At 45.1% G+C, this 25856-nt stretch overlaps 1 protein-coding gene across 1 annotated transcript in view; it reads left to right on the forward strand.

Annotated features, from left to right (window-relative positions):
* Gnf1 (germ line transcription factor 1) overlaps nucleotides 1-25856 on the forward strand; it is a 315450-nt gene that overhangs the window by 221866 nt on the left and 67728 nt on the right. The window contains exons 11-14 of the mRNA XM_068385704.1: nucleotides 992-1221; nucleotides 1378-1572; nucleotides 1720-1871; nucleotides 22205-22322. Of these exons, the coding sequence (XP_068241805.1) occupies nucleotides 992-1221; nucleotides 1378-1572; nucleotides 1720-1871; nucleotides 22205-22322 (695 nt within the window). The remainder of the gene's footprint in view (nucleotides 1-991; nucleotides 1222-1377; nucleotides 1573-1719; nucleotides 1872-22204; nucleotides 22323-25856) is intronic.

Raw genomic sequence — 25856 nt, forward strand, 5'->3', positions numbered from 1 at the left:
CCTGGGATAGAGTCTTGTATGTCTGACCCTTACTTCTTTCTTCATTCTCCCCTCTCTTGGGGAAGCAGCATCCTGGTCTTCGCATAGCTGACCTCGACCTCTGCAGGTAACCCATGCTTCCTTGTGTTCCTAGTATTAAGCTTAATACTGTCGCGTCTCCCATACCCTGACGAGGTGGTATTGGGAACGCCCTATCCTAGATTCCTATTTAAAGGTCTCAAGGTCAACTTCATAGGACGAGTCACACTTTCCTCCACACACAACTTATGTAGGCCACTCGTTCCTAGCGAAGCAAGGAACTTGTGAGGTGCAGGGGCTTCTTCTCTCAAGTGCTACTCACTGGGAGGCGGAGTCCCCGGGCAAAGCCAAAGTCAGTAAGGCTGGGGACTTTCCACCCTTCCTAAGGGGTAAGTCACCCAATGTAAATAGCGTGGTTTGTATTTCGGTTACGGAACAAATGACAAATTCGGAGATAATTTATATTTTTCCTACCCATACAAACCTTAGCTATTTACACATATTTGCCTGCCAGCCCTGGCCCCCAAGTCAAGTCCTACCTCTAAGTGAAGTGAAGCAAATCACTGGTGTGTGTGTGGGTGGGGGGGGGTTAGCAAGCTATCCCTTCCCCTACCCCCGCTAACTAGCGCGGGGGTAGTTAACCCTCGTTAAAAACTATTGGCCCGTCATTTCAGCTACGCCGAAAGGTAAACCCAATGTAAATAGCTAAGGTTTGTATGGTTAGGAAAAATACAAATTATCTCCGAATTTGTCATATGCTTTACTCCCAGATTTCTATTTCCATGCTGAGTTGCTTTCCCCATTGAACTTGCAGTTTTATGCTTTTGTATCTGGAAATAAGCTTTACTAATAATTGCAATTAGTGTATAATAAAAATACTGTACTATGGTATCTCTTTTTAATCGTGGTTGTACTATACTAATAATTTGATGGCTATTGTAAACTGATACTAAATAATAGATTTAATTTTCAGGAAAGGACAAAGGAACCACCAGTGAAAATCATGCTCTAGTGATGGATGAAGTTGATGGAATGTCGGGTAACGAAGATCGTGGCGGAGTTCAGGAGTTGATTGCGTTGATTAAAAAATCTAAAGTTCCCATCATTGCCATGTGTAATGACAGAAATCATCCCAAGATCAGGTCTTTAGCAAATCATTGTTTTGACTTGAGATTCAATAAACCAAGAATAGAACAGATAAGAGTAAGTATCTTTGGATGTGATTTAGAAAATTTATACTAATACGTAGGTTATGCATAACTAGAGACTTTGATTACTAATGATTTTACTCTATTTGTAAAGGAATCTTAATTTATATCACTTTACTATCTTAAGAATATCTTTCATCTCTTATTTTAGGGACCAATGATGTCTGTCTGCTTCCGTGAAGGTATTAAGATCAAGCCAGATGCTCTTGATCAGATTATAATAGGGGCAAACCAAGATGTGCGTCAGATTCTTCATCATTTGTCTGTGTGGTCAGCAAATCAGAAAACATTAGCTGTTGATGAAATGAAGATTGAAGCAGAAAAGGCAAAAAAAGATTTTAAAATGGTAAGTTTTTTTTTTTTTAAGGTTTTTTGTGTGATGGTTTCCTGCTTGCTTATTAGTAAAAAGTACCAAAGTGATTCAGTAGTCATGACCTCAGTATTAACATTCTGGAGTTTTATGTGTTTCATTGATTTATTATTTTTCTCCTAGGGCCCTTGGGATGTCTGCAAGAAGGTCTTCACTGAAAGTGAACATAAGAAAATGAGTATTTATGACAAATCAGATTTGTTCTTCCATGACTATTCCATTGCACCACTTTTTGTGCAAGAAAATTATCCTAAATGTGTTCCACACAGTGCACAGTAAGTATTCACAGATGCCTGCATTTTATATAGTTGAAAGTAGCTTAATGACCTTTCTAGCTCTTCTGGAGTTATATATGTACAGTATAGTTGAATAATTAGATATGGTGTGCAACCAGTCTATTACATAAGAACAATGTGTTCCAGGAGTGAGTTCTTGAATTGAAAAGTTCATTAGTCTCAACCTCTGGTTGGAATTTGGAAAATTGAGATTATTGCATTTTCAGCGTATGTTAATACAGACAGTCCTTAAGTATGAGCATCCTATTTGCAAACTTTCAGATTTACAAACATGAATTACTGCAAGTCAAAAATATGTTCAAATTCATAGGAGTTAAAATTTTGCAATTACCGCTACTCCCGACTGGTCCCGATGCTGCCACTGCCACCACCAAGGCCGTTCATCACCAACCTGTTTTATTCACAATTATTGTAGCTGTTTCTGTGTATTTCCTCCGCTGTATTTTTACCTTATTTCCGTAAATTACAATGACATCAACTATGGCTGAAGAGTAGTGGTAGTACTGTAAAGAACTAGATAGTTGTGAGAATATGGCAAATATTGCACATTCTTATCATGTAAATCTTTCAACAATTGGCACGATTTATAAGACTGACACTGAGTTATCCGGTGACTGCAAATTTTCCCAGGTGTCGGCTGACTCGTCTCTCTTCGTTATACCTCCGCCTACCCAAGAACATGGTTTGAAAACATAATTTGTTGTTTTCTTTATTAGATAATTACATTACGATGCACTGTACTACTGTATATATATTTGACTGAATTGTGTACTATAGATGAGAGAGAGAGAGAGAGAGAGAGAGAGAGAGAGAGAGAGAGAGAGAGAGAGAGAGAGAGAGAGAGAGAGAGAGAGAGAGAGAGAGAGAGTGTGTATGTGTGTGTGTGCAATGTTTTATTTAATGAACACATGTCCATATCTTAGAAAGTTCTTATGTACTGGACTAGATATATATATAGGAAAGTTATATACTGTATGACTATTTTTTTTAGTTCATTACAACATTGCTTTTGTTAAGTTTATTCACAAATACAGTAAATACAGTCTTCCATCCTTATCTGTGAATCCACCATCCTCTACTGTATTTATCCATGGCCAGTCAACTACTTTCCATTAGTAGGTAGTAGGTTGGTCAGGGCACCAGCCACCCGTTGAAATACTACCGCTTAAGAGTTATTGGGTCCTTTGACTGGCCAGACAGTACTACATTGAATCCTTCTCTCTGGTTACAGTTCATTTTCCTTTTGCCTACACATACACCGAATAGTCTGGCCTATTCTTTACATATTCTCCTCTGTCCTCATACACCTGACAACATTGAGATTAGCAAACAATTCTTTTCTCAAGGGGTTGACTGCCGCACTATAATATTTCAGTGGCCACTTTCCTCTTGGTAAGGGTAGAAGAGACTCTTTAGCTATGGTAAGCAGCGCTTCTAGGAGAAGAACATTCCAAAATAAAATCATTTTTCTCTAGTCGTGGGTAGTGCCACAGCCTCTGTACCATGGTCTTCCACTGTCTTGAGTTAGAGTTTTCTTGCTTGAGGGTACACTTGGGCACACTATTTTATCTTTTTTCTCTTCCACTTGTTTTATTAAAGTTTCCGTAGTTTATATAGGAAATATTTATTTTAATGTTATTGTTCTTAAAATATTTTATTTTTCCTTTTTTTTCTGTCCTCACTGGGCTATTTTCAATGTTGGAGCCCCTGGGATAATCATGTCCTGCTTTCCCAACTAGGGTTATAGCTTAGCAAGTAATGATAATAATAATAATAATAATGTGGTGGGGGCAGTTAAGGAAGTAGTAAAAAATAGAGGGTTGGGCATGAATGTAAAGAGAGTTCTATATGAGAAAGTGATTGTACCAACTGTGATGTATGGATCAGAGTTGTGGGGAATGAAAGTGATGGAGAGACAAAAATTGAATGTGTTTGAGATGAAGTGTCTAAGGAGTATGGCTGGTGTATCTCGAGTAGATAGGGTTAGGAACACAGTGGTGAGAGTGAGAACGGGTGTAAGAAATGAGTTAGCAGCTAGAGTGGATATGAATGTGTTGAGGTGGTTTGGCCATGGTGAGAGAATGGAAAATGGCTGTCTGCTAAAGAAGATGATGAATGCAAGAGTTGATGGGAGAAGTACAAGAGGAAGGCCAAGGTTTGGGTGGATGGATGGAGTGAAGAAAGCTCTGGGTGATAGGAGGATAGATGTGAGAGAGGCAAGAGAGCGTGTTAGAAATAGGAATGAATGGCGAGCGATTGTGACGCAGTTCCGGTAGGCCCTGCTGCTTCCTCCGGTGCCTTAGATGATCGCGGAGGTAGCAGCAGTAGGGGATTCAGCATTATGAAGCTTCATCTGTGGTGGATAACGGGGGAGGGTGGGCTATGGCACCCTAGCAGTACCAGCTGAACTCGGTTGAGTCCCTTGTCAGGCTGGGAGGAACGTAGAGAGTAGAGGTCCCCTTTTTTTTTTGTTTCATTTGTTGATGTCGGCTACCCCCCAAAATTGGGGGAAGTGCCTTGGTATGTGTATGTATAATAATAATAATAATAATAACTGCAAAAAATTGAAAAAAAAAAACTTAAAAATACTATCCATCTCTCCACAATCAAAGGAAATACCTTTCTGACAACCCTCTCCCACCGTAAAATACTCCCACCGTAAAATATGTTTTTAAGGACAGGGAAATTATCCTCTTTTGCTATACAAGTCAAAAGCAATATCTTTGAAGATCTTTGGTTTGAAAAAAAATAAAGACATGATTTTACATCTGCAATTAGATATTTATCATACTAGAAAATATTTAATATCCAGCCTCATTATTTTCAAATCTAAAATTATACTTGAAAGAAACTTTCAAGTTTCATATGAACTAAGAACATTTAGCATGTATATATTTCCCTTCAAGATTATATTATGTATTGAGGGTGATATGTATTTATTAGGAATTTCATATTAGAATGTGAAATGAAATTATAATTTTTGCCATATGTTTATAGCTTTAAAAAACAATCAATTTAGAATGTCATCAATATTTTATGTTATTAAATGGGTGTATTTAGAGACTTTAAATTATTTCCATTAACATAGACTGTACGTTGACAAAAGAGGTCATTACAACAATGCATTTATAGTTGTTCCTCCTTTTTTGGGGGCCGGTGGGGGGGGGGGTGGAGTTGCTTATGTAAGAGAATCACACAAGAAGAGTGAAAATCGGCGAATACTTTGTGCTTTTGGGTGGGTTAACTCATAACCCCCAGAAAAACACACCACTGCCTAAGAATGGTTGACTGACATAATAGGTGATCCTCTGCACTGCAATACATTGTTTGCAAGTGGTTTCTATCACACAGTATTGGAGGTCATATTAGTTTTCAGAGGTAATTGTACATTATTAACATAGCTTCAGTACAAGGTAAGAAGACTCATAACACGAAAGTCACTTTTTTTTATCTAACAACACTTGCTGATACTACAGAATAAAAGAAAAAATGTCATTAATAGTTGATGGTTGGAATGCACCCAAAATGAAAAAAAAAAGTACTCTAGAAAAATTCTCTAATGAAGCACGGTTATCATTTAAAAAAAAAAAAAACATGATTTTTGGAATGGATACTATTGTGCTAAAACTAGTTCAGCTAATGAAATCGAATACCATGTTTTAAGTCTTAGCCTATGGTATTTTATATACAATACAGTTCTGTAAATACACAATTAGTAGTTCTTTTTCAATGAATGTATGAATATTTGCCCTACCACAAGTGAAAAAAGATATATTACTGTAAAACATTGCTAATATTTACGAAGTTCTATGTAGTAAATTTAGTAAAATCTTGTGTCATGATGTAATCTTTAGCATTTTACCCAATAAAATCTCATGGCATGGTGCAATCCTCAAGTCACTGCGCTAAAGGATTGCATTAATTGAATGTGAAGTGCATGCTACATGCACAGTAATGCTGTATATGGCCTGTAGTCTAAGAGCCTCTGTCTAGAGACAAGCTCTAAACAATCCTAAACTAACTAACACACACACACACTCTCTCTCTCTCTCTCTCTCTCTCTCTCTCTCTCTCTCTCTCTCTCTCTCTCTCTCTCTTTTTGACACTAAGAAAACTAATTTTAGTTTCTTCATCTAAATGTAAGTATTGTATAACACGAAGAGAGAGAGAGAGAGAGAGAGAGAGAGAGAGAGAGAGGTTGTTGCAAGCAGTGAAAAGTTTATACAAAGGTAGTAAAGCATGTGTTAGAATAGGAAATGAAGTGAGTGATTGGTTTCCGGTGAGAGTGGGGCTGAGACAGGGATGTGTGATGTCGCCGTGGTTGTTTAACTTGTATGTTGATGGAGTGGTGAGAGAGGTGAATGCTCGAGTGCTTGGACGAGGATTAAAACTGGTAGGCGAGAATGACCATGAATGGGAGGTAAATCAGTTGTTGTTTGCGGATGATACTGTACTGGTAGCAGACACAGAAGAGAAGCTTGACCGACTAGTGACAGAATTTGGAAGGGTGTGTGAGAGAAGGAAATTGAGAGTCAATGTGGGTAAGAGTAAGGTTATGAGATGTACGAGAAGGGAAGGTGGTGCAAGGTTGAATGTCATGTTGAATGGAGAGTTACTTGAGGAGGTGGATCAGTTTAAGTACTTGGGGTCTATTGTTGCAGCAAATGGTGGAGTGGAAGCAGATGTACGTCAGAGAGTGAATGAAGGTTGCAAAGTGTTGGGGGCAGTTAAGGGAGTAGTAAAAAATAGAGGGTTGGGCATGAATGTAAAGAGAGTTCTGTATGAGAAAGTGATTGTACCAACTGTGATGTATGGATCGGAGTCGTGGGGAATGAAAGTGAGGGAGAGACAGAAATTGAATGTGTTTGAGATGAAGTGTCTAAGGAGTATGGCTGGTGTATCTCGAGTAGATAGGGTTAGGAACGAAGTGGTGAGGGAGAGAACGGGTGTAAGAAATGAGTTAGCGGCTAGAGTGGATATGAATGTGTTGAGGTGGTTTGGCCATGTTGAGAGAATGGAAAATGGTTGTCTGCTAAAGAAGGTGATGAATGCAAGAGTTGATGGGAGAAGTACAAGAGGAAGGCCAAGGTTTGGGTGGATGGATGGTGTGAAGAAAGCTCTGGGTGATAGGAGGATAGATGTGAGAGAGGCAAGAGAGCGTGCTAGAAAGAGGAATGAATGGCGAGCGATTGTGACGCAGTTCCAGTAGGCCCTGCTGCTTCCTCCGGTGCCTTAGATGACCGCGGAGGTAGCAGCAGTAGGGGAGTCAGCATTATGAAGCTTCATCTGTGGTGGAAATGTGGGAGGTTGGGCTGTGGCACCCTAGCAGTACCAGCTGAACTCGGTTGAGTCCCTGATTAGGCTGAAGGAACATAGAGAGTAGAGGTCCCCTTTTTGTTTTGTTTCATTGTTGGTGTCGGCTACCCCCCAAAATTGGGGGAAGTGCCTTGGTATATTGATTGATTGATATAGGAGATATTTATTTTAATATTATTCTTAGAATATTTTATATTTCCTTGTTTGCTTTTCTCACTGGGCAGTTTTCCCTGTTGAAGGCCCCGGGCTTATAGCATCCTGCTTTCCCAACTAGGGTTGTAGCTTAGTAATTAATAATAATAATGATAATAATAATTTTAGGGGTGAGCTACTTCCTTCAAATCCAGAAATATATACTCTACATGTACCAAATATCCACACAATTACCATAATATATTCTCAAATACATATTCTCTTAGCAAATTTTAAACTTTAACTTTGGTGCCTTTGTGTCAATGAACTCTAGTTCCCCTAACCAACCACCATTACCTCCATGCAGTTGTTGCTCAACACTATAAGTTACGCACTACCCCAATACCCCATTATACGAGTGAGTTTCATTCCTTAAGAAATATTCGCCAAACGAAAATTTATTGATTGAAGTGCATTTTCCCATTGACTTCCCTTATAAACATTGAGATAAGTTCTTACGAGCTCACCAGAGTTCACTTGTTTCCCATTATAAGGTTATTATGCTCTAATGAAATAGAATACCTGAAGAAATTAATTGTATTAACATTATGTAATGTAATAGTAACCAGGCAACGACAGTTTAGAAAGTATATTTTGTATCTGTGTAGCAAAAATGAAAAATTAAAATACCAGAGCAATATTTTCAATGCAGTAGGATGTCCTTGAAAATAAAAGAAAAAGACAATGTTTTATGAGAGAGAAGTATTTGAAATAAAACTGTATACCATAAGTATGATATAACTATAGTTTAAGCATTACTGTAATTGTTTCGTTTGGAAAAAAGATCCTTTGAAATTTGGGCTTAATCATGGAAGGCATACGGTAGTGTTAATCAACCTATAAACGTAAACAATGGAGAAGATTTGTAATCATTTTTATTTCTTGATATGATCCTGATATGTCAGTATTACATACATTATTGGATACAGTTAACTGAAACATTAGTTTTATCTGAATCTTGTTTATATCAAATACATCAGTTTGTTCATTTATTTGTTCAAGTGTGTTTTTCAAAAGGTGGGGCAATCTTAAATGAACAAACGAACAGCTGTTTGTTCCAACACGGAGTACTTACCTCGAACTACTTTCTTAGGAGTACCTGGGATCTCCTCCCATCTGACCAGAGTTTTGTGTAGTTTACCCTACTTCCGTTTTCTGTGAGGGCTAACCTCAGGCGGATTGATACGTGCCCTGAGGCTAAGCCCGGGTTAGGGAGCGTGCTAGTTTGGGTCTTGACCCTCAGTAAGTTCTCTGGTCGCGTCACGATATCATCTCGACGCTCTCCTTTATCTCAGTGTGACCCTTTGTGTCCCGCGTGGTCTCCACGTGGTATCCCTGTGCTTTTCCTTTGTGTCCCCGCGGTCTCGCGCGTTAACCTTGTGCTTTCCCTTTGTGTTCCCGCGTTCTCACATGTTAATCTTGTGCTTTCTTATTCTTTCCCGCTGCGTTCCTGTGTCTTGCGGTGTATTGCTAGTGCGTGATGGAGCACCCCCGCCGTTGTCCTGGGCCTATGGCCGGGAAGTCGTCTGGTGCGTTCCTGTCCAAGCCGGAGGTAGACCCTCACTCCTTGTGTTCGTCGTGCAGGGGCAGAGTGTGTTCCCCATCGGACACGTGCCCAGAGTGTGAATCGTGGAGTGAAGTGCAGTGGGTACGATTCGGTACAAAAAAGAAGAAGTCATCCAAGAGGTCGCCCAAGAAGGCTAGCACCTCTTCTCCCTTGACGTCACCAGGAGAGCCTCCGGAAAGAGTTTCTCTACCACCTTCCCCTACCCAGGTAAGTCCGTTGTGGGGAAGAAGCCAGTGGCTCTTCCTCAGGAGTCTGTTCTTCATGGTAGCAGGGTAGCAGCTTCATTCCAGGAAAGGGGGGTGCCTGAAGGTGAGTTTAGTGGGAGTTCTAGAGACGGTGTCCTGGTGCTTGCGGGTCACGTCTCGTCGGATGACCCCATGTGGAGTAAAAATGTCCCTGCCTCTTCGCCCGCATCATGGGCATGTTTTTCAGGTACCTCCACAGCTGAAGGTGCCCCCGAGAAGGAAGTCTCACCCCCGTCAGATCACCTCGAATGGGTACCTCCGAGGATGTCCTTCAGGTCCCCGTTGAGGATGGAGGAAGGCCTCAGAACCTGGTTCCCCGACGTAGAGCGCCCACGCTCTCCCCCAGCTCCGCCGTCTTCATTACCAGACGTTTTTCTTCAGCCCACGCCTTCCGCGGTCCATCAGGTCGTTCAGCCGCCGGCTCTTCATGCCCCTGCCCCACGGACGAGTTACGGAGAGTCTTCAGATTCGTCGGTAGCAGCGGCCTCCAATTCCTCTGAAGGTGAAGCCTGGAAGAAACCCCGTCGGAGGCGTGAGAGGTCCCGGAGAAGACATTCCCGTTCTCACTCACGCTCCAGGTCTCGCCACGGAAGAAGACGATCCAGGTCCCCCAGAGGAAATTCAGGAGGAGTAGATCGCCGGGGGAAGAATGGGTGGTCATTCCCCGTAGTAAGCTCGTTGATTTTACTTCGGTCCCGAGCACTTCAGGTTGGCGCCCTAGAGACAGGTCCCCGGAGAGGTTCACCTCCAGCCACAAGCTCGAACCTCGGAGGGACTTGGCCTCGCTGACCTCATCGGACAGACGTAAGACGGCGAAGGTCCCGACTCAATCCGCCCAGCGCAGGGAGTCACTCCTTCGGTCGGGCAGCCTCGTCTCGTCCTCCAAAGTAGCGCCTCAGCGACGGGAGATGGAGAGACGGCTTCCTCCTTCGGCCAAGCCCACGGAAGTCTGGTCCTTCACGATGAAGGACAGACCTAGGACGGAGGCCCTCGCCGCCACGGCAATGCTCGTCCTGCGTCCGGAACCTTACACGGAGGCCCCCATCGGTGGAGCTCCGTCTAGAGAGGCAGGCCGCCAGACGGAGGACGGGGACAACAACGTAGATGGCGCAGCAGCGGAGGACTCGGCATACAGGAGGGTGATAGGCCTCATTAGGAGACACCACAGAATAGAAGAGCCCGAACCCTCCACCGAAGATGCCTGGCACTCTAGCCTCAATAGGCTAATGGAGGCCCCCGTCCAGCAAAGACCTTAGTTAGCTCTTCCGGTGGCCAGGGACGTGAGGCTCGGTAGAGCTCACGTCAACAAGATCGTGGCTAACAATGCAGAGGCCCCCAAATCACAGAGTTCCTCAAAGTTGCTCCAGGGCCTGAGGTCCCAGAGAAAATTTTACCTACCAGAGGGACAGAGGCCAGGGGCCTGCAAGATGGAAGCCTCCCTCGAAGTATTAGGCCAAGGAGCACCAGAAGACAGAGCCTCGACAGCCCCAGTCTGCTTCTCCCAGTCAGAGGTGACGATGATGGAGGAGATGGCTAAGGACCTAGCTAACGTCGCCTCCTGGCTGGACTGGTGGGCATCCGCCCTCGTAGGAGTCCAGTCCTCCTACGACCTCTCAGTCCCGGGGAATCAGGCTCTACTGAAGGAGCTGATTATCTCGGGAGGTAGAGCTCTTAAGTTCTTATCCTACCAGTCCCTAGCCCAATCAGCCAACTGGGTTCTTCGAAGGAGGGACACTGTCCTGAATAAGATGATCAGACGGATTCCGGACAGGGAAGCGAGGGCCCTGAGGAGCCTGCCCCTGTGGGATGATGCTCTCTTCCCCTTGAAGGCAGCAGAGGAAATTATGGAAAAGGTCCAAAAACGTAAGGACGTGGGTGAACCCAGACCCCAGTCACTGTGGAGACCCATCCACAGAAGACCTCCGTCCGATGTTCCTCCTCCTCCTCGGGCCTCGCCTAGCCAGCCCAGGAGAGATGCCCCAACAGCTTCTTGGTCGCAGCCTTCGCAGCCCTCCCGTAGAGGAGCAGCTTCAGCCCCGGCCTCCTGTAGGACTTCCTACGCGGCCACCAGGAGAGGACGTACAAGTCGATCCTCCAGATGGAGATAGGGAGAGAGGCCCCCTACTCCTGCCCAAGCCTCAGGTGGGGGGATGCCTCAGACGTTTTTGGCAAGCATGGAAGAACCACCGGGCAGACCCGTGGACAGTAACAGTAGTAAAGGAAGGGTACAGGTTACCATTCCTAGCAGAACCCCCGCCCCTAATTCCAGATCTTCATGCGGAGTGGTTAACTCCCAAGGACCCCTTGAAGAGGACAGCCTTGCAAGAGGAAGTCTCAGCGATGCTGGTGAAGGGAGCGTTGGAAACGGTACAGGAACCAAGCCCGGGCTTCTACATTTGGCTCTTCCTAGTGGAGAAGGCAACGGGAGGCTGGAGGCTGGTCATAGACCTCTCAGCCCTCAACAAGTTTGTGTGCAAGACCGACTTCAAGATGGACACCCCAAAGTCGGTCCTGGAGTCCTTGAGGGAAGGGGACTTCATGATGTCCATAGACCTCAAGGACGCATATTTCCAAATTCCAGTTCACCCCTCCAGCAGAAAGTACCTTCGGGTGAAATGGGGTGCCCAGACATTGCAGTTCAAGTCCCTCTGCTTCGGACTGTCCACAGCACCTCAGGTCTTCACGAGAGTCTTCGCAACAGTCTCAGTTTGGGCGCACGAACGTGGCATCCGCCTGATTCGTTACCTAGACGACTGGTTGCTGCTTTCATCCTCAGAGGTAGTACTGAGGGAACAAGGCGTGGAGCTACTGCAATTCTGCAAGATTCTGGGCATCACCATCAACCTGGAGAAGTCTCACCTGTGGCCCTCAACCAGGATGACCTACCTCGGGATGATCCTAGATTCCCGTTTGGTGAGAGCCTTTCCCTCGGGGGAGAGGCTGGACAACTTGGACCAGATCCTCCGCCCCTTCATATCGGGACAGCCCAGGAGGGCGAAGGACTGGCAGAGGTTAATAGGCCACCTCGTATCATTGGAGAAACTGGTTCCCCAAGGAAGGCTCAAACTCAGAAACGTCCAATGGAATCTGAAGGAACTCTGGAACCAGAAGGATTCCCCCCACAAGGTGGTTCCCGTTCTCCCGGAAACAAAGGAAGCCTTGGAATGGTGGCAAGACCGAACGAACACCCTCAAGGGGATGTCCTTCGCAGCCGAGCCCCCTAAAATGCTCCTGTTCACAGACGCGTCCAAGGAGGGGTGGGGTGCCCATATCCTCGGAAGGTCAGCAAGAGGCAGTTGGACTGAGGTAGAAAAGGCCCAACACATAAACGTCCTAGAGATGAGGGCAGTTCAAAGGGCGTGCCCTCAGTTCGTCAATCTGCTCCGGGAAAACACCGTGGCACTGATGTGCGACAACGGCACGGTGGTGGCATACATAAAGTAGCAGGGAGGACTGAAGTCGAGGGAGTTGTGCAATCTCACGTTGGAACTTCTGGATTGGGCCGAGTCAGAGCAGATCACAATCACAGCAAGGTTCATTCCAGGAAAAAGGAACGTCCTGGCCGACGGCCTCAGCAGGATGGGACAGGTGGTAGGAACCGAGTGGTCCCTGCACCCAGAGGTAGCCAAGCTCATCATCCAGCAATGGGGCTCGCCAGTGATGGATCTCTTTGCAACAAGACTGAATGCTCAAATCCCCGTATTCTGTTCTCCTGTCCCAGACCCAAAAGCGGCGTTAAAAGACGCCTTCCAACATCCCTGGGACAATCTAGACGTATACGCCTTCCCCCCTTTCGCAATGCTCAGACAAGTGCTCAACAGGGTAAGGAGGGCCCACAACCTGAGGATGACTTTGGTAGCGCCCTGGTGGCCGGAGAGAGTGTGGTTCGCGGACCTAAAAGAACTAGCGTGTTCCGCCGTGGCCTCTCCCGGACAGACCGGACCTTCTCCGGCCACCCCACTTCCAAAGGTTCCACGAGAACCCTCGGTCCCTCCGCCTTCACGCGTGGAGGTTATCGAGCGTCTCCTGAGGAAGGAAGGCTATTCAGTAGGAACGGCAGAAAGGATGTCTGGATATCTGAGGCGTTCATCGGCAGCGGTATACCAAGCTAAGTGGGCTACTTTCACGAAGTGGTGCTCCTCCTGGAACATCAAGCCGCTGAGGGCCTCCATTCCGGAGATTGCGGACTTCCTGGTATACATCAGGGACGTGGTTGGTATGTCTGTTCCAGCCATCAAGGGAGTCCGTGCGGCCTTAGGCCAAGTCTTCCTCCTGAAAGGCATCGACCTGGGGTCCTCGAGGCATATCTCGATGCTCATCAAGAGCTTCGAGCAAGCGTGCCCCCCTCTAGCCGTCAGAGTGCCGCAGTGGGATGTGGCGAGGGTCCTGAAGATGTTAAGTGAACCCCCGTTCGAACCCCTGAAAGACATCGTGGACAGGGATCTCACCCTCAAGACTTTTTCTGCTGGCGTTGGCTTCAGCAAAAAGGGTGGGCGAGATTCACGGACTGTCTTACGAGGTCTCACACTCGAAGGGCTGGCGTGAGGTTTCCTTCAAGTTCGTCCCGACTTTAGTAGCTAAGACCCAGAATCCAGCAGTGTGGGATCCCAGGTTTGAGGGCTTCTCTCGACCAGCAATTCCTCGTTCAGGGACTTCAAGTTGTGCCCTGTCAGAGCCGTAAGGAAATACCTGGAGAGGACTGCTAGACCCCGCCCTGGTATCAAGAGCCTTTTCGTCTCCACAGGTCCAGTGAAAAAGCCGGTCTCGAAGAACACTATCTCCTTCTGGCTGAGACAGGTGATTAGCAGGGCTTATAGTAGTGTGGGCGTTCCCCTGCCGGGTAAACCCAGGCCCCACGACATTAGGGGTCTAAGTACCTCCTTAGCTTTCGAAAAGAACATGGCAGTGGGTCAGATCCTAAAAGCTGGCACCTGGGCTAACCAGTCTACCTTCACGGCTCACTATCTGAAGGAATGCTCGAGGAAGTCCCTAGACGGGTTCTCAATAGGAACAGTCATCTCCGCGCTCCAAGCGATTTAACGGCATAGCCCCAGGTACAATCGCGGGTAGTAAGACCAAGAGACACAGGTTCGTTTCCCTAAACCCCCTTGCTCTTCCTTCCCCCTCTTCCACTCGAAGATAGACTCAGGTAGCCCATGAGCCAGCTCTCAAGACACGTGATCATCGAAAGGACATGTATATGAGGAATTCTTGCACAGGTGAGTTACTTAGACTCTAACATGAGCTCTTTGTGTAGTTTCTCCTATGTTTCGTTTTCAGATCAGCTCTGAACCTAGCCACCTATCTAGGTTCCACTCATCCTGCTTAGCTAGGTCTATGGGTCAAGAAGGCCACTCCCACCTCCTAAAGTGTAAGTCTCCTAAGAAAGTAGTTCGAGGTAAGTACTCCGTGTTGGAACAAATCACAAATTTTAAGTAATTTGTATTTTTCCCAACAGTACTTACCTCGAACTATTTTCGGGTAATGGCTCGCCCTTCCTTCCCCGAGTGCCTTACTGACCCTTAAGGTAACTAAGCTACCAAGAACTTACTGAGGGTCGAGACCCAAGCTACCACGCTCCCTGACCCGGGCTTAGCCTCGGCACGTATCAATCCGCCTGAGGTTAGCCCTCACAGAAAATGGAAGTAGGGTAAACTACACTAAACTCTGGTCAGATGGGAGGAGATCCCAGGTACTCCTAAGAAAGTACAGTAGTTCGAGGTAAGTACTGTTAGGAAAAATACAAATTACTTAAAATTTGTGATATTTCATATAAACAAGATTTTGATAAAACTGATGTTTCACTTTTAACTGTATCCACTTATAATGCATGTACTATTCACATATTAGTATGTATTAAGAAATAGAAATGGAGAATATTAATCTTTAACATTGTTTTCATTTATAAGTTGATTGACACTACCATATGCTTTCCAAATCTGCCGATTAAGGCAAACTTCTAAAGGATCTTTTTTTTCAAAAGTAACTTTTTAAATATTTAACTTAGCCGGTGAATATATAATAGCTGCTGCTCCAGCGGCTCGACAGAAAAACACACAAAAACTCGCGAGCGATCGCTATGAAGGTTGCGGGTGTGCCCACCAGCGCCAACTATCGGCCAGATACCGCATATGCATGTAAACAAGCCTCAATTCTTCTCTGTCGGTCTGAACGACAAGACGTACCATTACTCGCTGTATAACCTGGAGTTTTTCAACAGACTTGGTGAAGTACTTCATTTTAGTTTGAGCTTTCGCAGTGCAGGTGTTTTATCCTCAACTTAAACTCTATTTAATTGTTGATGACTTTGGATTGTTTTTTGGACTTTCTTTGACTTTTTCAAAATGGCTGACCCTTCTCAAATTCCTAGATTTCGCAAGTGTAATGCTAGGGATTGCAATAGGCGTCTTCCAAAGGCCTCTCTCGACCCACATACTGTGTGTTCTAATTGTCGGGGTAAAACCTGTCAATTAGGAGATCGGTGTGAGGAGTGCGTGGGCCTTTCGGAATTCGATTGGCTCGAATATGACAAGTATTCTCGTAAGCTAGAGAGAGATAGGGTGAGGAGAAGTTCTTCTAGATCGGTAGATTTTTCCTCTCCCCATGCCCCTGAACCTAATCCTTCCCCTGTAGTAGTTGTGCCTGAACCCTCTACTAGCACTCAGGAACCATCAATGCGGGACATGTTACGTGCCATTCATGCTTTGGGCGAAAGAGTTGAGTCGTTAGCTACAGATCGTAATCAACTCATGGCTGACGTTAAAGAGCTAAAGTGTCAGAGTGCCACAGCGGAAAATCGTGGGAAAGTGATTAGTGCGCAAAGTGTTTTCAGTGTTGCGACCGAGGGTTCGTCTGTTCGTGCCTGTCGTTCGCCTAGTCCGGGACCTCTTGCAAGCTCCCAAGCCCAGGGGAGAAGTAATGTCGTACGACTTATGGGTTCGAGAGGCCTTGATCAGCGAACAGACGTTCCCTCTATGGTAACAGGCGTGTCTCATCAAGACCGCCCCTACCATAAGACGAGAGAGACCATTTTCTCCTCGTCATCCGAAGGCTTTTCGCATAAGAAACCGTGGAGCAAGGTTTCAAGGCCCTTGAAGCGAAAGTCGGTCCCTTCAGGACAGGTCCAGCGTCCTGGTTGTAGCCATTGGGACAGCTCTGACCCTTTGCAGTCATCGGAAGACTGCTCGCCGCCTAAGAAGAAACGTTACACAGGCTCCGAGAGTCTTGGTGTAGGCAAGGTTTTGCAGTCTCAGACGTTACCCTCGTCTTTTACCGCACCCATTCCCGTTGATCCTAAATGGGTTGTACTGCAAGACATGCAGATCAAGCTCGCCTCCCTTATGGAAGACTATTCTGCTGAAAAGGTTCACGATGATCCTCGCCGCTTAGCTAATCGAGATCCTGGCCTTCAGCCGCCAAAACGAGCCTTTGCTCGTCCTGTTGACGTTGGCGTTACTAAGTCACGTCAGTCACGCTTTGTAGAGCCTCACTCGATGCAGTCCCGTGTTGACTTTCAGCCGCATATGGACGTTCAGCCGCTTCCTAATGCTCTTGTTGACGTTCAGGACGTTCGCCAACCAGCGGAGTTGACTTGTTTTGACGCTGAGCGTCAAACACCGCAGTCAAGAGTTGTTTTGACTGCTCAGTCTAGGCAGTCAAGGCAGTCTCGAGTTGACGTCGAGCGTCCTCCCGCTCCTGTTGTTGTTGACAGTCAGGCTGTTAAGCAGTTACATGACGTAGCGTCCTGGACTGCTACTGATGCACCAGTGCGTGTGGACTCTGCGTGTCAAGCATTGCCAACCCCTTTGCTTGTTACTCAGCAGTTGTCGGACGAAGATCCTTCAGATGAGGACGTTGCTGACCCTCATCATGATGATCATCCTTCAGATGTAGACGAACCTAGGACAGTTCCTCCTTCGATGGACTTTAAGAAAGTCATGTTAATTTTCAAGGAGCTTTTTCCCGATCACTTTGTTACCGTTGCTCCTCGTTCGCCACCGTCTAAGTTTGCTCTAGGCTTACCTGCTAACATGCCAGCCTTTACTAAGCTAGTGCTTTCTCGCTCTTCCAAAGAGGGCTTTACGACTTTTAGGCGACTGGTTGGATACCAGGAGGAGTTTGGGGAAGACGGCCTTTGCCTTCCCTCCTTCAAAGCTCTCGTCTAGATCGAGCGTCTGGTATGCCACGGGAGAAGTTCTCGGCTTGGGAGTCCCTGCCTCTGCCCAGGGTGACTTCTCAAGCCTCGTAGACTCTCCCCGCCGCCTAGCCATGAGACGCTCGAAGATTAGTTGGTCCTCCTCGGACCTTGACCATCTGCTTAAAGGCGTATACAGGGCCTTTGAAGTATTCAACTTCCTTGACTGGTCATTAGGAGCTTTAAGTAGGAAAATCTCGTCTGCTGACAGAGATGTTTCCTTACTTATCATGTCATGTATGGATAAAGCCATCCGCGATGGTTCCAATGAGCTTGCCTCCACTTTTACGTCGGGAGTCTTAAAGAAGCGAGATTCCCTTTGCTCTTTTCTTTCGCCAGGAGTTACTCCCTGTCAGAGATCAGAACTGCTCTTTGCTCCCTTATCAACGTCCTTGTTTCCGCAACAATTAGTTAAGGATATAGCTTCTTCGCTTGTGCAGAAGGACACCCATGACTTGATGGCGTCCTCTGCTCGCAAAGGGACTCTTTCTACATCCTTTGCTGTAAGACCCAGGATCGAGACTCCGGCATCCAGATTTATCCCGCCCTTTCGTGGCAGAGCTCCCAGCAGGGGAAGCGCTCGTGCCGAGGGAAAGAGAGGTAAGAAGAAAGGAGCCAAGTCCTCACGTGGCAGAGTCTGACTGCCCACAGCCTCAGACAGCGGTAGGAGCCAGATTGAAGAGCTTCTGGCAGGCCTGGGAGAAGAGGGGCGCAGACCAAGAGTCTGTCCGGTTGCTCAGAGAGGGGTACAAAATTCCGTTTGTACGCAAACCTCCTCTAGTGACAACTCCCATAGACCTCTCTCCCAGGTACCGAGAGGAGTCAAAGAGACAAGCCCTAAACCAAGAAGTGTCTGTTGCTAGAGAAGGGAGCGGTGGTGAAAGTCTCGGACCTTCAATCACCGGGGTTTTACAACCGTCTCTTCCTAGTCCCAAAGAAGACAGGAGGTTGGAGACCGGTGCTAGACGTCAGTGCGCTCAACGTTTTTGTTACGAAAACAAAGTTCACTATGGAGACCACGAAGTCCGTCTTAGCAGCGGTCAGAAAGGGAGACTGGATGGTCTCTCTCGACCTACGAGATGCGTACTTCCACATTCCTATACACCCAGATTCCCAACCGTTTCTGAGGTTTGTTTTCAGGAATGTGGTATACCAGTTTCGGGCCCTGTGCTTTGGCCTCAGTCCTGCTCCTCTCGTGTTTACGAGGCTCATGAGGAATGTGGCAAAATTCCTCCATTTATCGGGAATCCGAGCCTCCCTGTACTTGGACGACTGGCTTCTCAGGGCATCGTCCAGTCATCGCTGTCTGCAGGATCTTCATTGGACGTTGGATCTGACCAAGGAATTGGGACTTTTGGTCAACCTAGAAAAGTCCCAGCTGATCCCATCCCAAACTATTCTATATTTAGGGATGGAGATTCGCAGTCCAGTTTTTCGGGCTTTTCCGTCTGCCACCCGAATAGAGCAAGCCCTGCTCAAAGTCCAACTAATGCTGAAGAGAGAACGGTGCTCAGTCAGGAATTGGATGAGTCTCGTAGGAACTCTATCATCCCTGGAGCAGTTTGTCTCGCTAGGAAGACTACACCTTCGGCCTCTCCAGTTCCATCTAGCCTTTCACTGGAACAAGGACAAGACGTTAGAGACGGTATCAATTCCGGTCTCCGAACCAGTAAAGGCATGCCTGAAATGGTGGAACAACAATATCAGTCTGAGAGAGGGACTATCCCTAGCAGTTCAGAACCCAAACCACGTGTTGTTCTCAGACGCGTCGGATTTGGGTTGGGGTGCGACCCTGGACGGTCGGGAATGCTCAGGTCTGTGGACCTCAAGTCAGAAGAGCATGCACATCAACGGCAAGGAGCTATTGGCAGTCCACTTGGCCTTGATGAAATTCGAAAGTCTCCTTCGAAACAAAGTGGTAGAGGTCAACTCCGACAATACCACAGCTTTGGCGTACATCTCCAAGCAAGGAGGCACACACTCCCTCACGCTGTACGAGATCGCAAGGGACCTGCTCATTTGGTCAAGAAATCGAGGCATCTCCCTGTTAACGAGATTTATCCAGGGCGACTTGAACGTCTTGGCAGACTGTCTCAGTCGGAGGGGTCAGGTGATTCCCACGGAATGGACCCTCCACAAGGACGTGTGCAAGAGTCTTTGGGCGACTTGGGGTCAACCCACCATAGACCTCTTTGCCACCTCGATGACCAAGAGACTTCCAATCTATTGCTCTCCAGTCCCAGATCCAGAAGCAATACACATAGACGCATTTCTACTAGATTGGTCTCATCTGGACTTATATGCATTCCCACCATTCAAGATTGTCAACAAGGTACTGCAGAAGTTCGCCTCTCACGAAGGGACAAGGTTGACGTTGGTTGCTCCCCTCTGGCCCGCGAGAGAGTGGTTCACCGAGGTACTTCGATGGCTGGTAGACTTTCCAAGAAGTCTTCCTCTAAGGGTAGATCTATTACGTCAGCCCCACGTAAAGAATGTTCATCAAAGCCTCCCCACTCTTTGTCTGACTGCCTTCAGACTATCAAGAGACTCTCAAGAGCTCGAGGCTTTTCGAAGGAGGCAGCCAGTGCGATTGCAAGAGCGAGGAGAGCTTCTACCATTAGAGTATACCAGTCGAAGTGGGAAGTCTTTCGAGACTGGTGCAAGTCAGCATCTGTGTCCTCGTCCAGTACCTCTGTAGCCCAAATCGCAGATTTTCTTTTACATCTGAGAAATGTTCGCTCCCTCTCAGCTCCAACGATTAAGGGCTACAGGAGCATGTTGGCTTCGGTCTTTCGTCATAGAGGCTTAGATCTTCCCAACAATAAAGATCTCCAAGATCTCCTTAGGTCTTTCGAGACCTCTAAGGAACGTCGTTTGGCAACTCCTGGATGGAACTTAGACGTGGTCCTAAGGTTCCTCATGTCAGACAGGTTTGAGCCATTACATTCAGCCTCCCTGAAGGATCTCACCCTCAAGACACTTTTCCTAGTGTGCTTGGCTTCGGCTAAAAGGGTCAGTGAACTTCATGCCTTCAGTAAGAACATCGGCTTTTCTACAGAAAAAGCCACTTGTTCACTTCAACTTGGTTTCCTGGCCAAAAATGAACTGCCTTCTCGTCCTTGGCCTAAATCTTTTGATATTCCTTGCTTATCAGAGATCGTAGGCAACGAACTGGAAAGAGTGCTATGTCCTGTTAGAGCTCTTAAGTTCTACTTAGCCCGTACTAAGTTCTTACGAGGTAGATCTGAGGCATTATGGTGCTCAGTTAAGAAACCATCATTGCCTATGTCAAAGAATGCTTTGTCATATTTTATCAGATTTTTAATACGAGAGGCTCATTCTCACTTGAATGAGAAAGACCGATGTTTGCTTAAGGTTAAGACGCACGAAGTAAGAGCTATAGCAACCTCCGTGGCCTTCAAGCAAATTAGATCTCTGCAAAGTATTATGGACGCGACCTTTTGGAGAAGCAAGTCGGTATTCGCGTCATTTTACTTAAAAGATGTCCAGACTCTTTACGAGGACTGCTACACACTGGGTCCATTCGTTGCAGCGAGTGCAGTAGTGGGTGAGGGTTCTACCACTACATTACCCTAATTCCAATATCCTTTTTAATCTGTCTCTTGAAATGTTTTTTAATCTTGTTTTTTGGGTTATACGGAAGGCTAAGAAGCCTTTCGCATCCTGGTTGATTTGGCGGGTGGTCAAAGTCATTTCTTGAGAGCGCCCAGATTAGGGGTTTGATGAGGTCCTGTTGTATGGGTTGCAGCCCTTGATACTTCAGCTCCTGGGAGTCTTTCAGCATCCTAAGAGGATCGCTGGGCTTCGTGAGGAAGACAGACTAACAAGGCAGAGTAATCGTCTAAGTCAACTTCCTTACCAGGTACCTATATATTTGGGTTTTGTTATGTTATAACTGTCAAAAACTCTAAGCATATACGCTGTAAACTTAATTAACTCTGGTCTCTACCCACCACCATGGGTGTGAATCAGCTATTATATATTCACCGGCTAAGTTAAATATTTAAAAATGATATTTTAATTATAAAATAAATTTTTGAATATACTTACCCGGTGAATATATAAATTAAAGGCCCTCCCTTCCTCCCCAATAGAGACGCAGCGGGACGAGAAGAATTGAGGCTTGTTTACATGCATATGCGGTATCTGGCCGATAGTTGGCGCTGGTGGGCACACCCGCAAGCTTCATAGCAATCGCTCGCGAGTTTTTGTGTGTTTTTCTGTCGAGCCGCTGGAGCAGCAGGTATTATATATTCACCGGGTAAGTATATTCAAAAATTTATTTTATAATTAAAATATCATTTTAATGCTTGAACTATAATTTTTTCATACTTATGGTATACAGTTTAATTTAAAATACTTTTCTCTCATACTATGCTATGTGGATCAGTTGAAAAGGAAATAGAGAAGGGAAGGATTTGAAAAACATTTCAGCCTTTGGGGCAACATTTCCTTTACTTGAACCTCAATTTTAGAGCAGCCTTCCCTACTGAGCAGAAAAGGATGGCACCCAGTTCAGAAATTTAGCCTGGTGAATCCAGTTTAGCAGCTGCAGTTACTCAAATTTTCATCGTATATTTTTTTTTACATTATGGCATTGATAGTTTAATAGTGGATTGTTATATCATCAGTTTTGGAATCTGTATATAAGGTTTTACTATACCTACTAGAATTATTTAGATAATTTTGGTGTTAGACATCTGGTTTTTCTGTATTGTAAAATTAAGTTTTATATGCTCTGAGCTTGATATAGTAACCATTATATTTTGGATTACAGGGGTAATCGGCAAAAGACCTTAGAGCAGTTGGCAAAAACATCTGCTAGTATAGCAGATGGGGATCTTTGTGAAAGGGCTGTTAGATCCAGAAATGCATGGTCTCTCCTCCCAGTTCAGGTAAGGTAAATTTGAGATTTTGTGTAGTCTTGATACTTTTATGAAACTCTCCTGATGTTCATATTGTTTATTCTTCAGAAGCTCGGTTTTATCCACCTTTACCCTTAGAATTGAAAAAATAATTAGAATTTGTCCATTTTCTATCTCTTCAATAAACACATGCCCTTTGTAAAGGAAGGAATAATCTAGCATGAATGGTAACTGATATGCCAGTCTTTGTCACTTCAATTTCTTCATTTGTGCAGTATTGATCATAACTTCTGTAGATTGTTTGCTTATAACTGAGAATTGAGATGTTTTCCCCCAGTTTTCTTAGCAAAAACTGCATGGAGTATGCATGCAAATGATTTTTTTAGTTAATTATGTGCATTCCCTTGGTATATCATGCTGGCAATACTGTGATTTAAAAAATGTTTTGGAAAGTGCGTTTCCCTCGCCGTCCCTCATGTGAAAGTTTTTCAGTGGTTGCCGATCAAGTTAACGGGTCAAAGCGCTAAAGGAAACTTCCTGTTAGTTTAGGGAAAACTAAGTTAGTTGATTCAAGTGGGGATGATGACTATAATGACACGTCTCCACCTTTAGACAATTCATATAATCAGCCAACTTTTGCACAACTTTTGATAGTGGAAGCAAAGATATTGGTTTCTTCTGCTATATGTATGTATTGTTGGAAAGTGGGAGATAAAGAGAGATTGAGATCAGCTGATCAGATAAAATTTCTTGTTTTTATTTACATTTCTTTCACTGACAAGAAGCAGGGAATTGCTCACCCTATTTAACGATACAGTATAGTAATGTTAATTTCATTCTTAAAGTCAAAGTTATTGACTGTAATAATGCATAGTAAATATAGCTATTTATTTCAGCTAAGTACAGTTAATATAGTTTGAATATGAAGAATAGTTATTGACATAATGTTGACATTAGAGAGACTTACTATGTACTGTATTCGCTTAACGACAAAATAGCTTAATGATGGGTTTCTTGCTGTAACAGAACCCGTCGTTAAATTAGGAGTACCCGTACACTAACAAAAATATATTGTGCTAGCATCATCTTACTCGTGGGCATTTGGTACATGTATTTTATATTTGTTCCTATACAAATACAAACCATCATTCTTTAATATAGTGGTAGAATAACAGCAAAGGCTTGAATACAACATTTAAACTTTTAGTGAGGTGTAAACAACCGGCCGGGTAGTTACTTGTTCCTGTTGGCTGGGAGTTTTTGGCAATTTATGCTTTCTGCGTTAACTTTTCCTTTTTACTCCAACTGTGTGCGTTTACTGATTGTGTGATCATGCCGGTGTGTCCTAGTATCCTGCGTAAACCCTGTGGACCTTCATGAGCAACACTGAGGTAGAACCTCATTGGATATGCCGGTCTTGCCAAGGGCACGTATGCTTGTAGGGAGTGACCATCATCCCATTAGGCGTTGTTTGTCAGGAGGAAGAAGAAAAAGGCAAAAAGTGATTCTTTGCCTTCAGGGTCTTTCTCGAAGTCTGAAAGAAGGCAAGGCCAACTACTACTCCCCGAACTCTCCCTTCAGACTCTTCCCTTCCATTTTCCTCTGGAGTGCGGTTGGGTAGGAGTGATGGTCAGCTGACTTGTGGAGAAGCTCAAGGTCAGGGGGTCTCTGCCATTTCCCGTAGTGAGACGACGTTGCTTCCTCCTCTGGTTGGTTCCCCTAATTCAATGGCTCCCAACCCCAGGGTCGCCACCCAAATTAGGATCGCTAGGGGGTCTTACAAAAATGCATATTAATAATTCACACTTGTTTATTTTTATTAAGACAAAAGCAAGAAATCGACTGGAACCCCAGCATGATTTGCAGTGTGCCCTAATAATACAAAGCCCAGATTTGAAAACCTCTTGCACAAAATTAAGCAGTTTCAAGGTAGCCACAGAAAACTTTGAGTTGTTGTAATTTTTGTCTTTAATGTGGTCACTGCTAATTCCCAAAGTATATTATTAAATTCTTACACTAGCCTCTTTTTTGTGTAATTCATTGTATTGATTTTGTAAATCGGTTATATTTATCAGCAAAGCATTAAAATGTTATTGGTAGCCATAGAAGAAAAACTTACTTTTTGTGCAAATGAATATGCAAATAAGGTTTTTTCTTTTTTAACTTTTTTTATTCCTGTTTGAAATGTATTGAAATTCAGTGTGCTTGTAATTATAAGCTGAAATATAATAATGAAAGCTCGTAAACATTCTACAAGTACGTATAACTGATTTTATTCCCATTTGAAATTATTGAAATTCAGTGTGCTTGTAAATATATAAGCTGAAATATAATAATGAAAGCTCGTAAACATTTTGTAAGTATGTATAGCTGTAATATGAAATGGTTGGATTTATTATTGCAAATAGGGTTGCTACTCCAGGCTAAGTCTGAAGTTAGGGTTACAACCAAAGAAAGGTTTGGAACAGAGCCTTGATTTTTTTTTTTTTTAATACAGAGGCCAGGTGCCCTTCAGTTGCTGTGACCTTTGCTGTGCATTACAGGCTCCCTGTCAGAGAGGTTCCATTGTTTTTATGGAGACGAAACATCGGCAGGACCCCGCCTCAATTTGGTCTTCACAGCAGGCTACTCTTGATCCCGTTCGTGCCTCCACAGGTCGTCACCTGCTTGAGTCTCCGTCTCATTAGTCGGCTTCTGCTCTTCTTACTCAGTGTTTCCCGAGACATCCTTGCAGCTTTTCAGTGCCTTCCCACGAGGCTTTCTCTCCTCCTGGACATGGTTAATCCACTTTGGTGGGAGATCTAGGATCATTCTCTTGTTGACGATCTTCTACGTCCTCTACGAGACCTTTTATATTTCCTACCAGATGCTCGCTGCCCATTCCTTTGCCTGCTCGCCCATCCTCCTGAAGACCTTTGCTTGTTAGACTTTTGGGTAGTAAGACCTCACTTACTAGCAATTTACCTCACTACAACTCTACCTCTTGTACAGTAGTCCCGTGCGGCCTTCAAAGAAGGCAGAATTTTGCTTTTCTGACACTTCCGTTGCACCCTCAGCTCAGCGTACACCTTTGCTATTATGTTCCTACTACACCTAGCTCTCACGACTGCTTCATTATTACTCAACATCTCCTTCTGCCCTTTGCTCTATGCTCTGTGCTCTCATACAATCGAGGTGATTATAAGAGAGCTTTCGTCGTTTGCAACCTTCAGACATGCAACCCTGACGCCCTTCTTGGAGTCTTTCCCCCTCACTTATATATCACTGTTCAGGGGAGCCAGAACCTTCACTTGCAATAGGGAAAGAAGGTAGAGGTAAGCTACCCCTTAACCCTGCTTCTCCAGACTGTTCAGATGGGTCTCTGCCCCATCAACCCTCTTTGGTCATCTGTTTGCAAGAGACGAGCACTCCAAATCCTTCCCAGCCCACCTCTGCGTTTTCTTTTGCCGGGCACCTTTAAGGCTAGGCCTTGTTCCTGTAAGCGTCGTAGGAATCAAGTCCCTGTTCCATCACCCCGTGGAGATGCCAGGCCTTGTACGCACAGGGGCTTCTTATCCCCTAGGG

The sequence above is a fragment of the Palaemon carinicauda genome, chromosome 1, assembly GCF_036898095.1.
Source record: "Palaemon carinicauda isolate YSFRI2023 chromosome 1, ASM3689809v2, whole genome shotgun sequence".
NCBI classification, from domain to species: domain Eukaryota; kingdom Metazoa; phylum Arthropoda; class Malacostraca; order Decapoda; family Palaemonidae; genus Palaemon; species Palaemon carinicauda.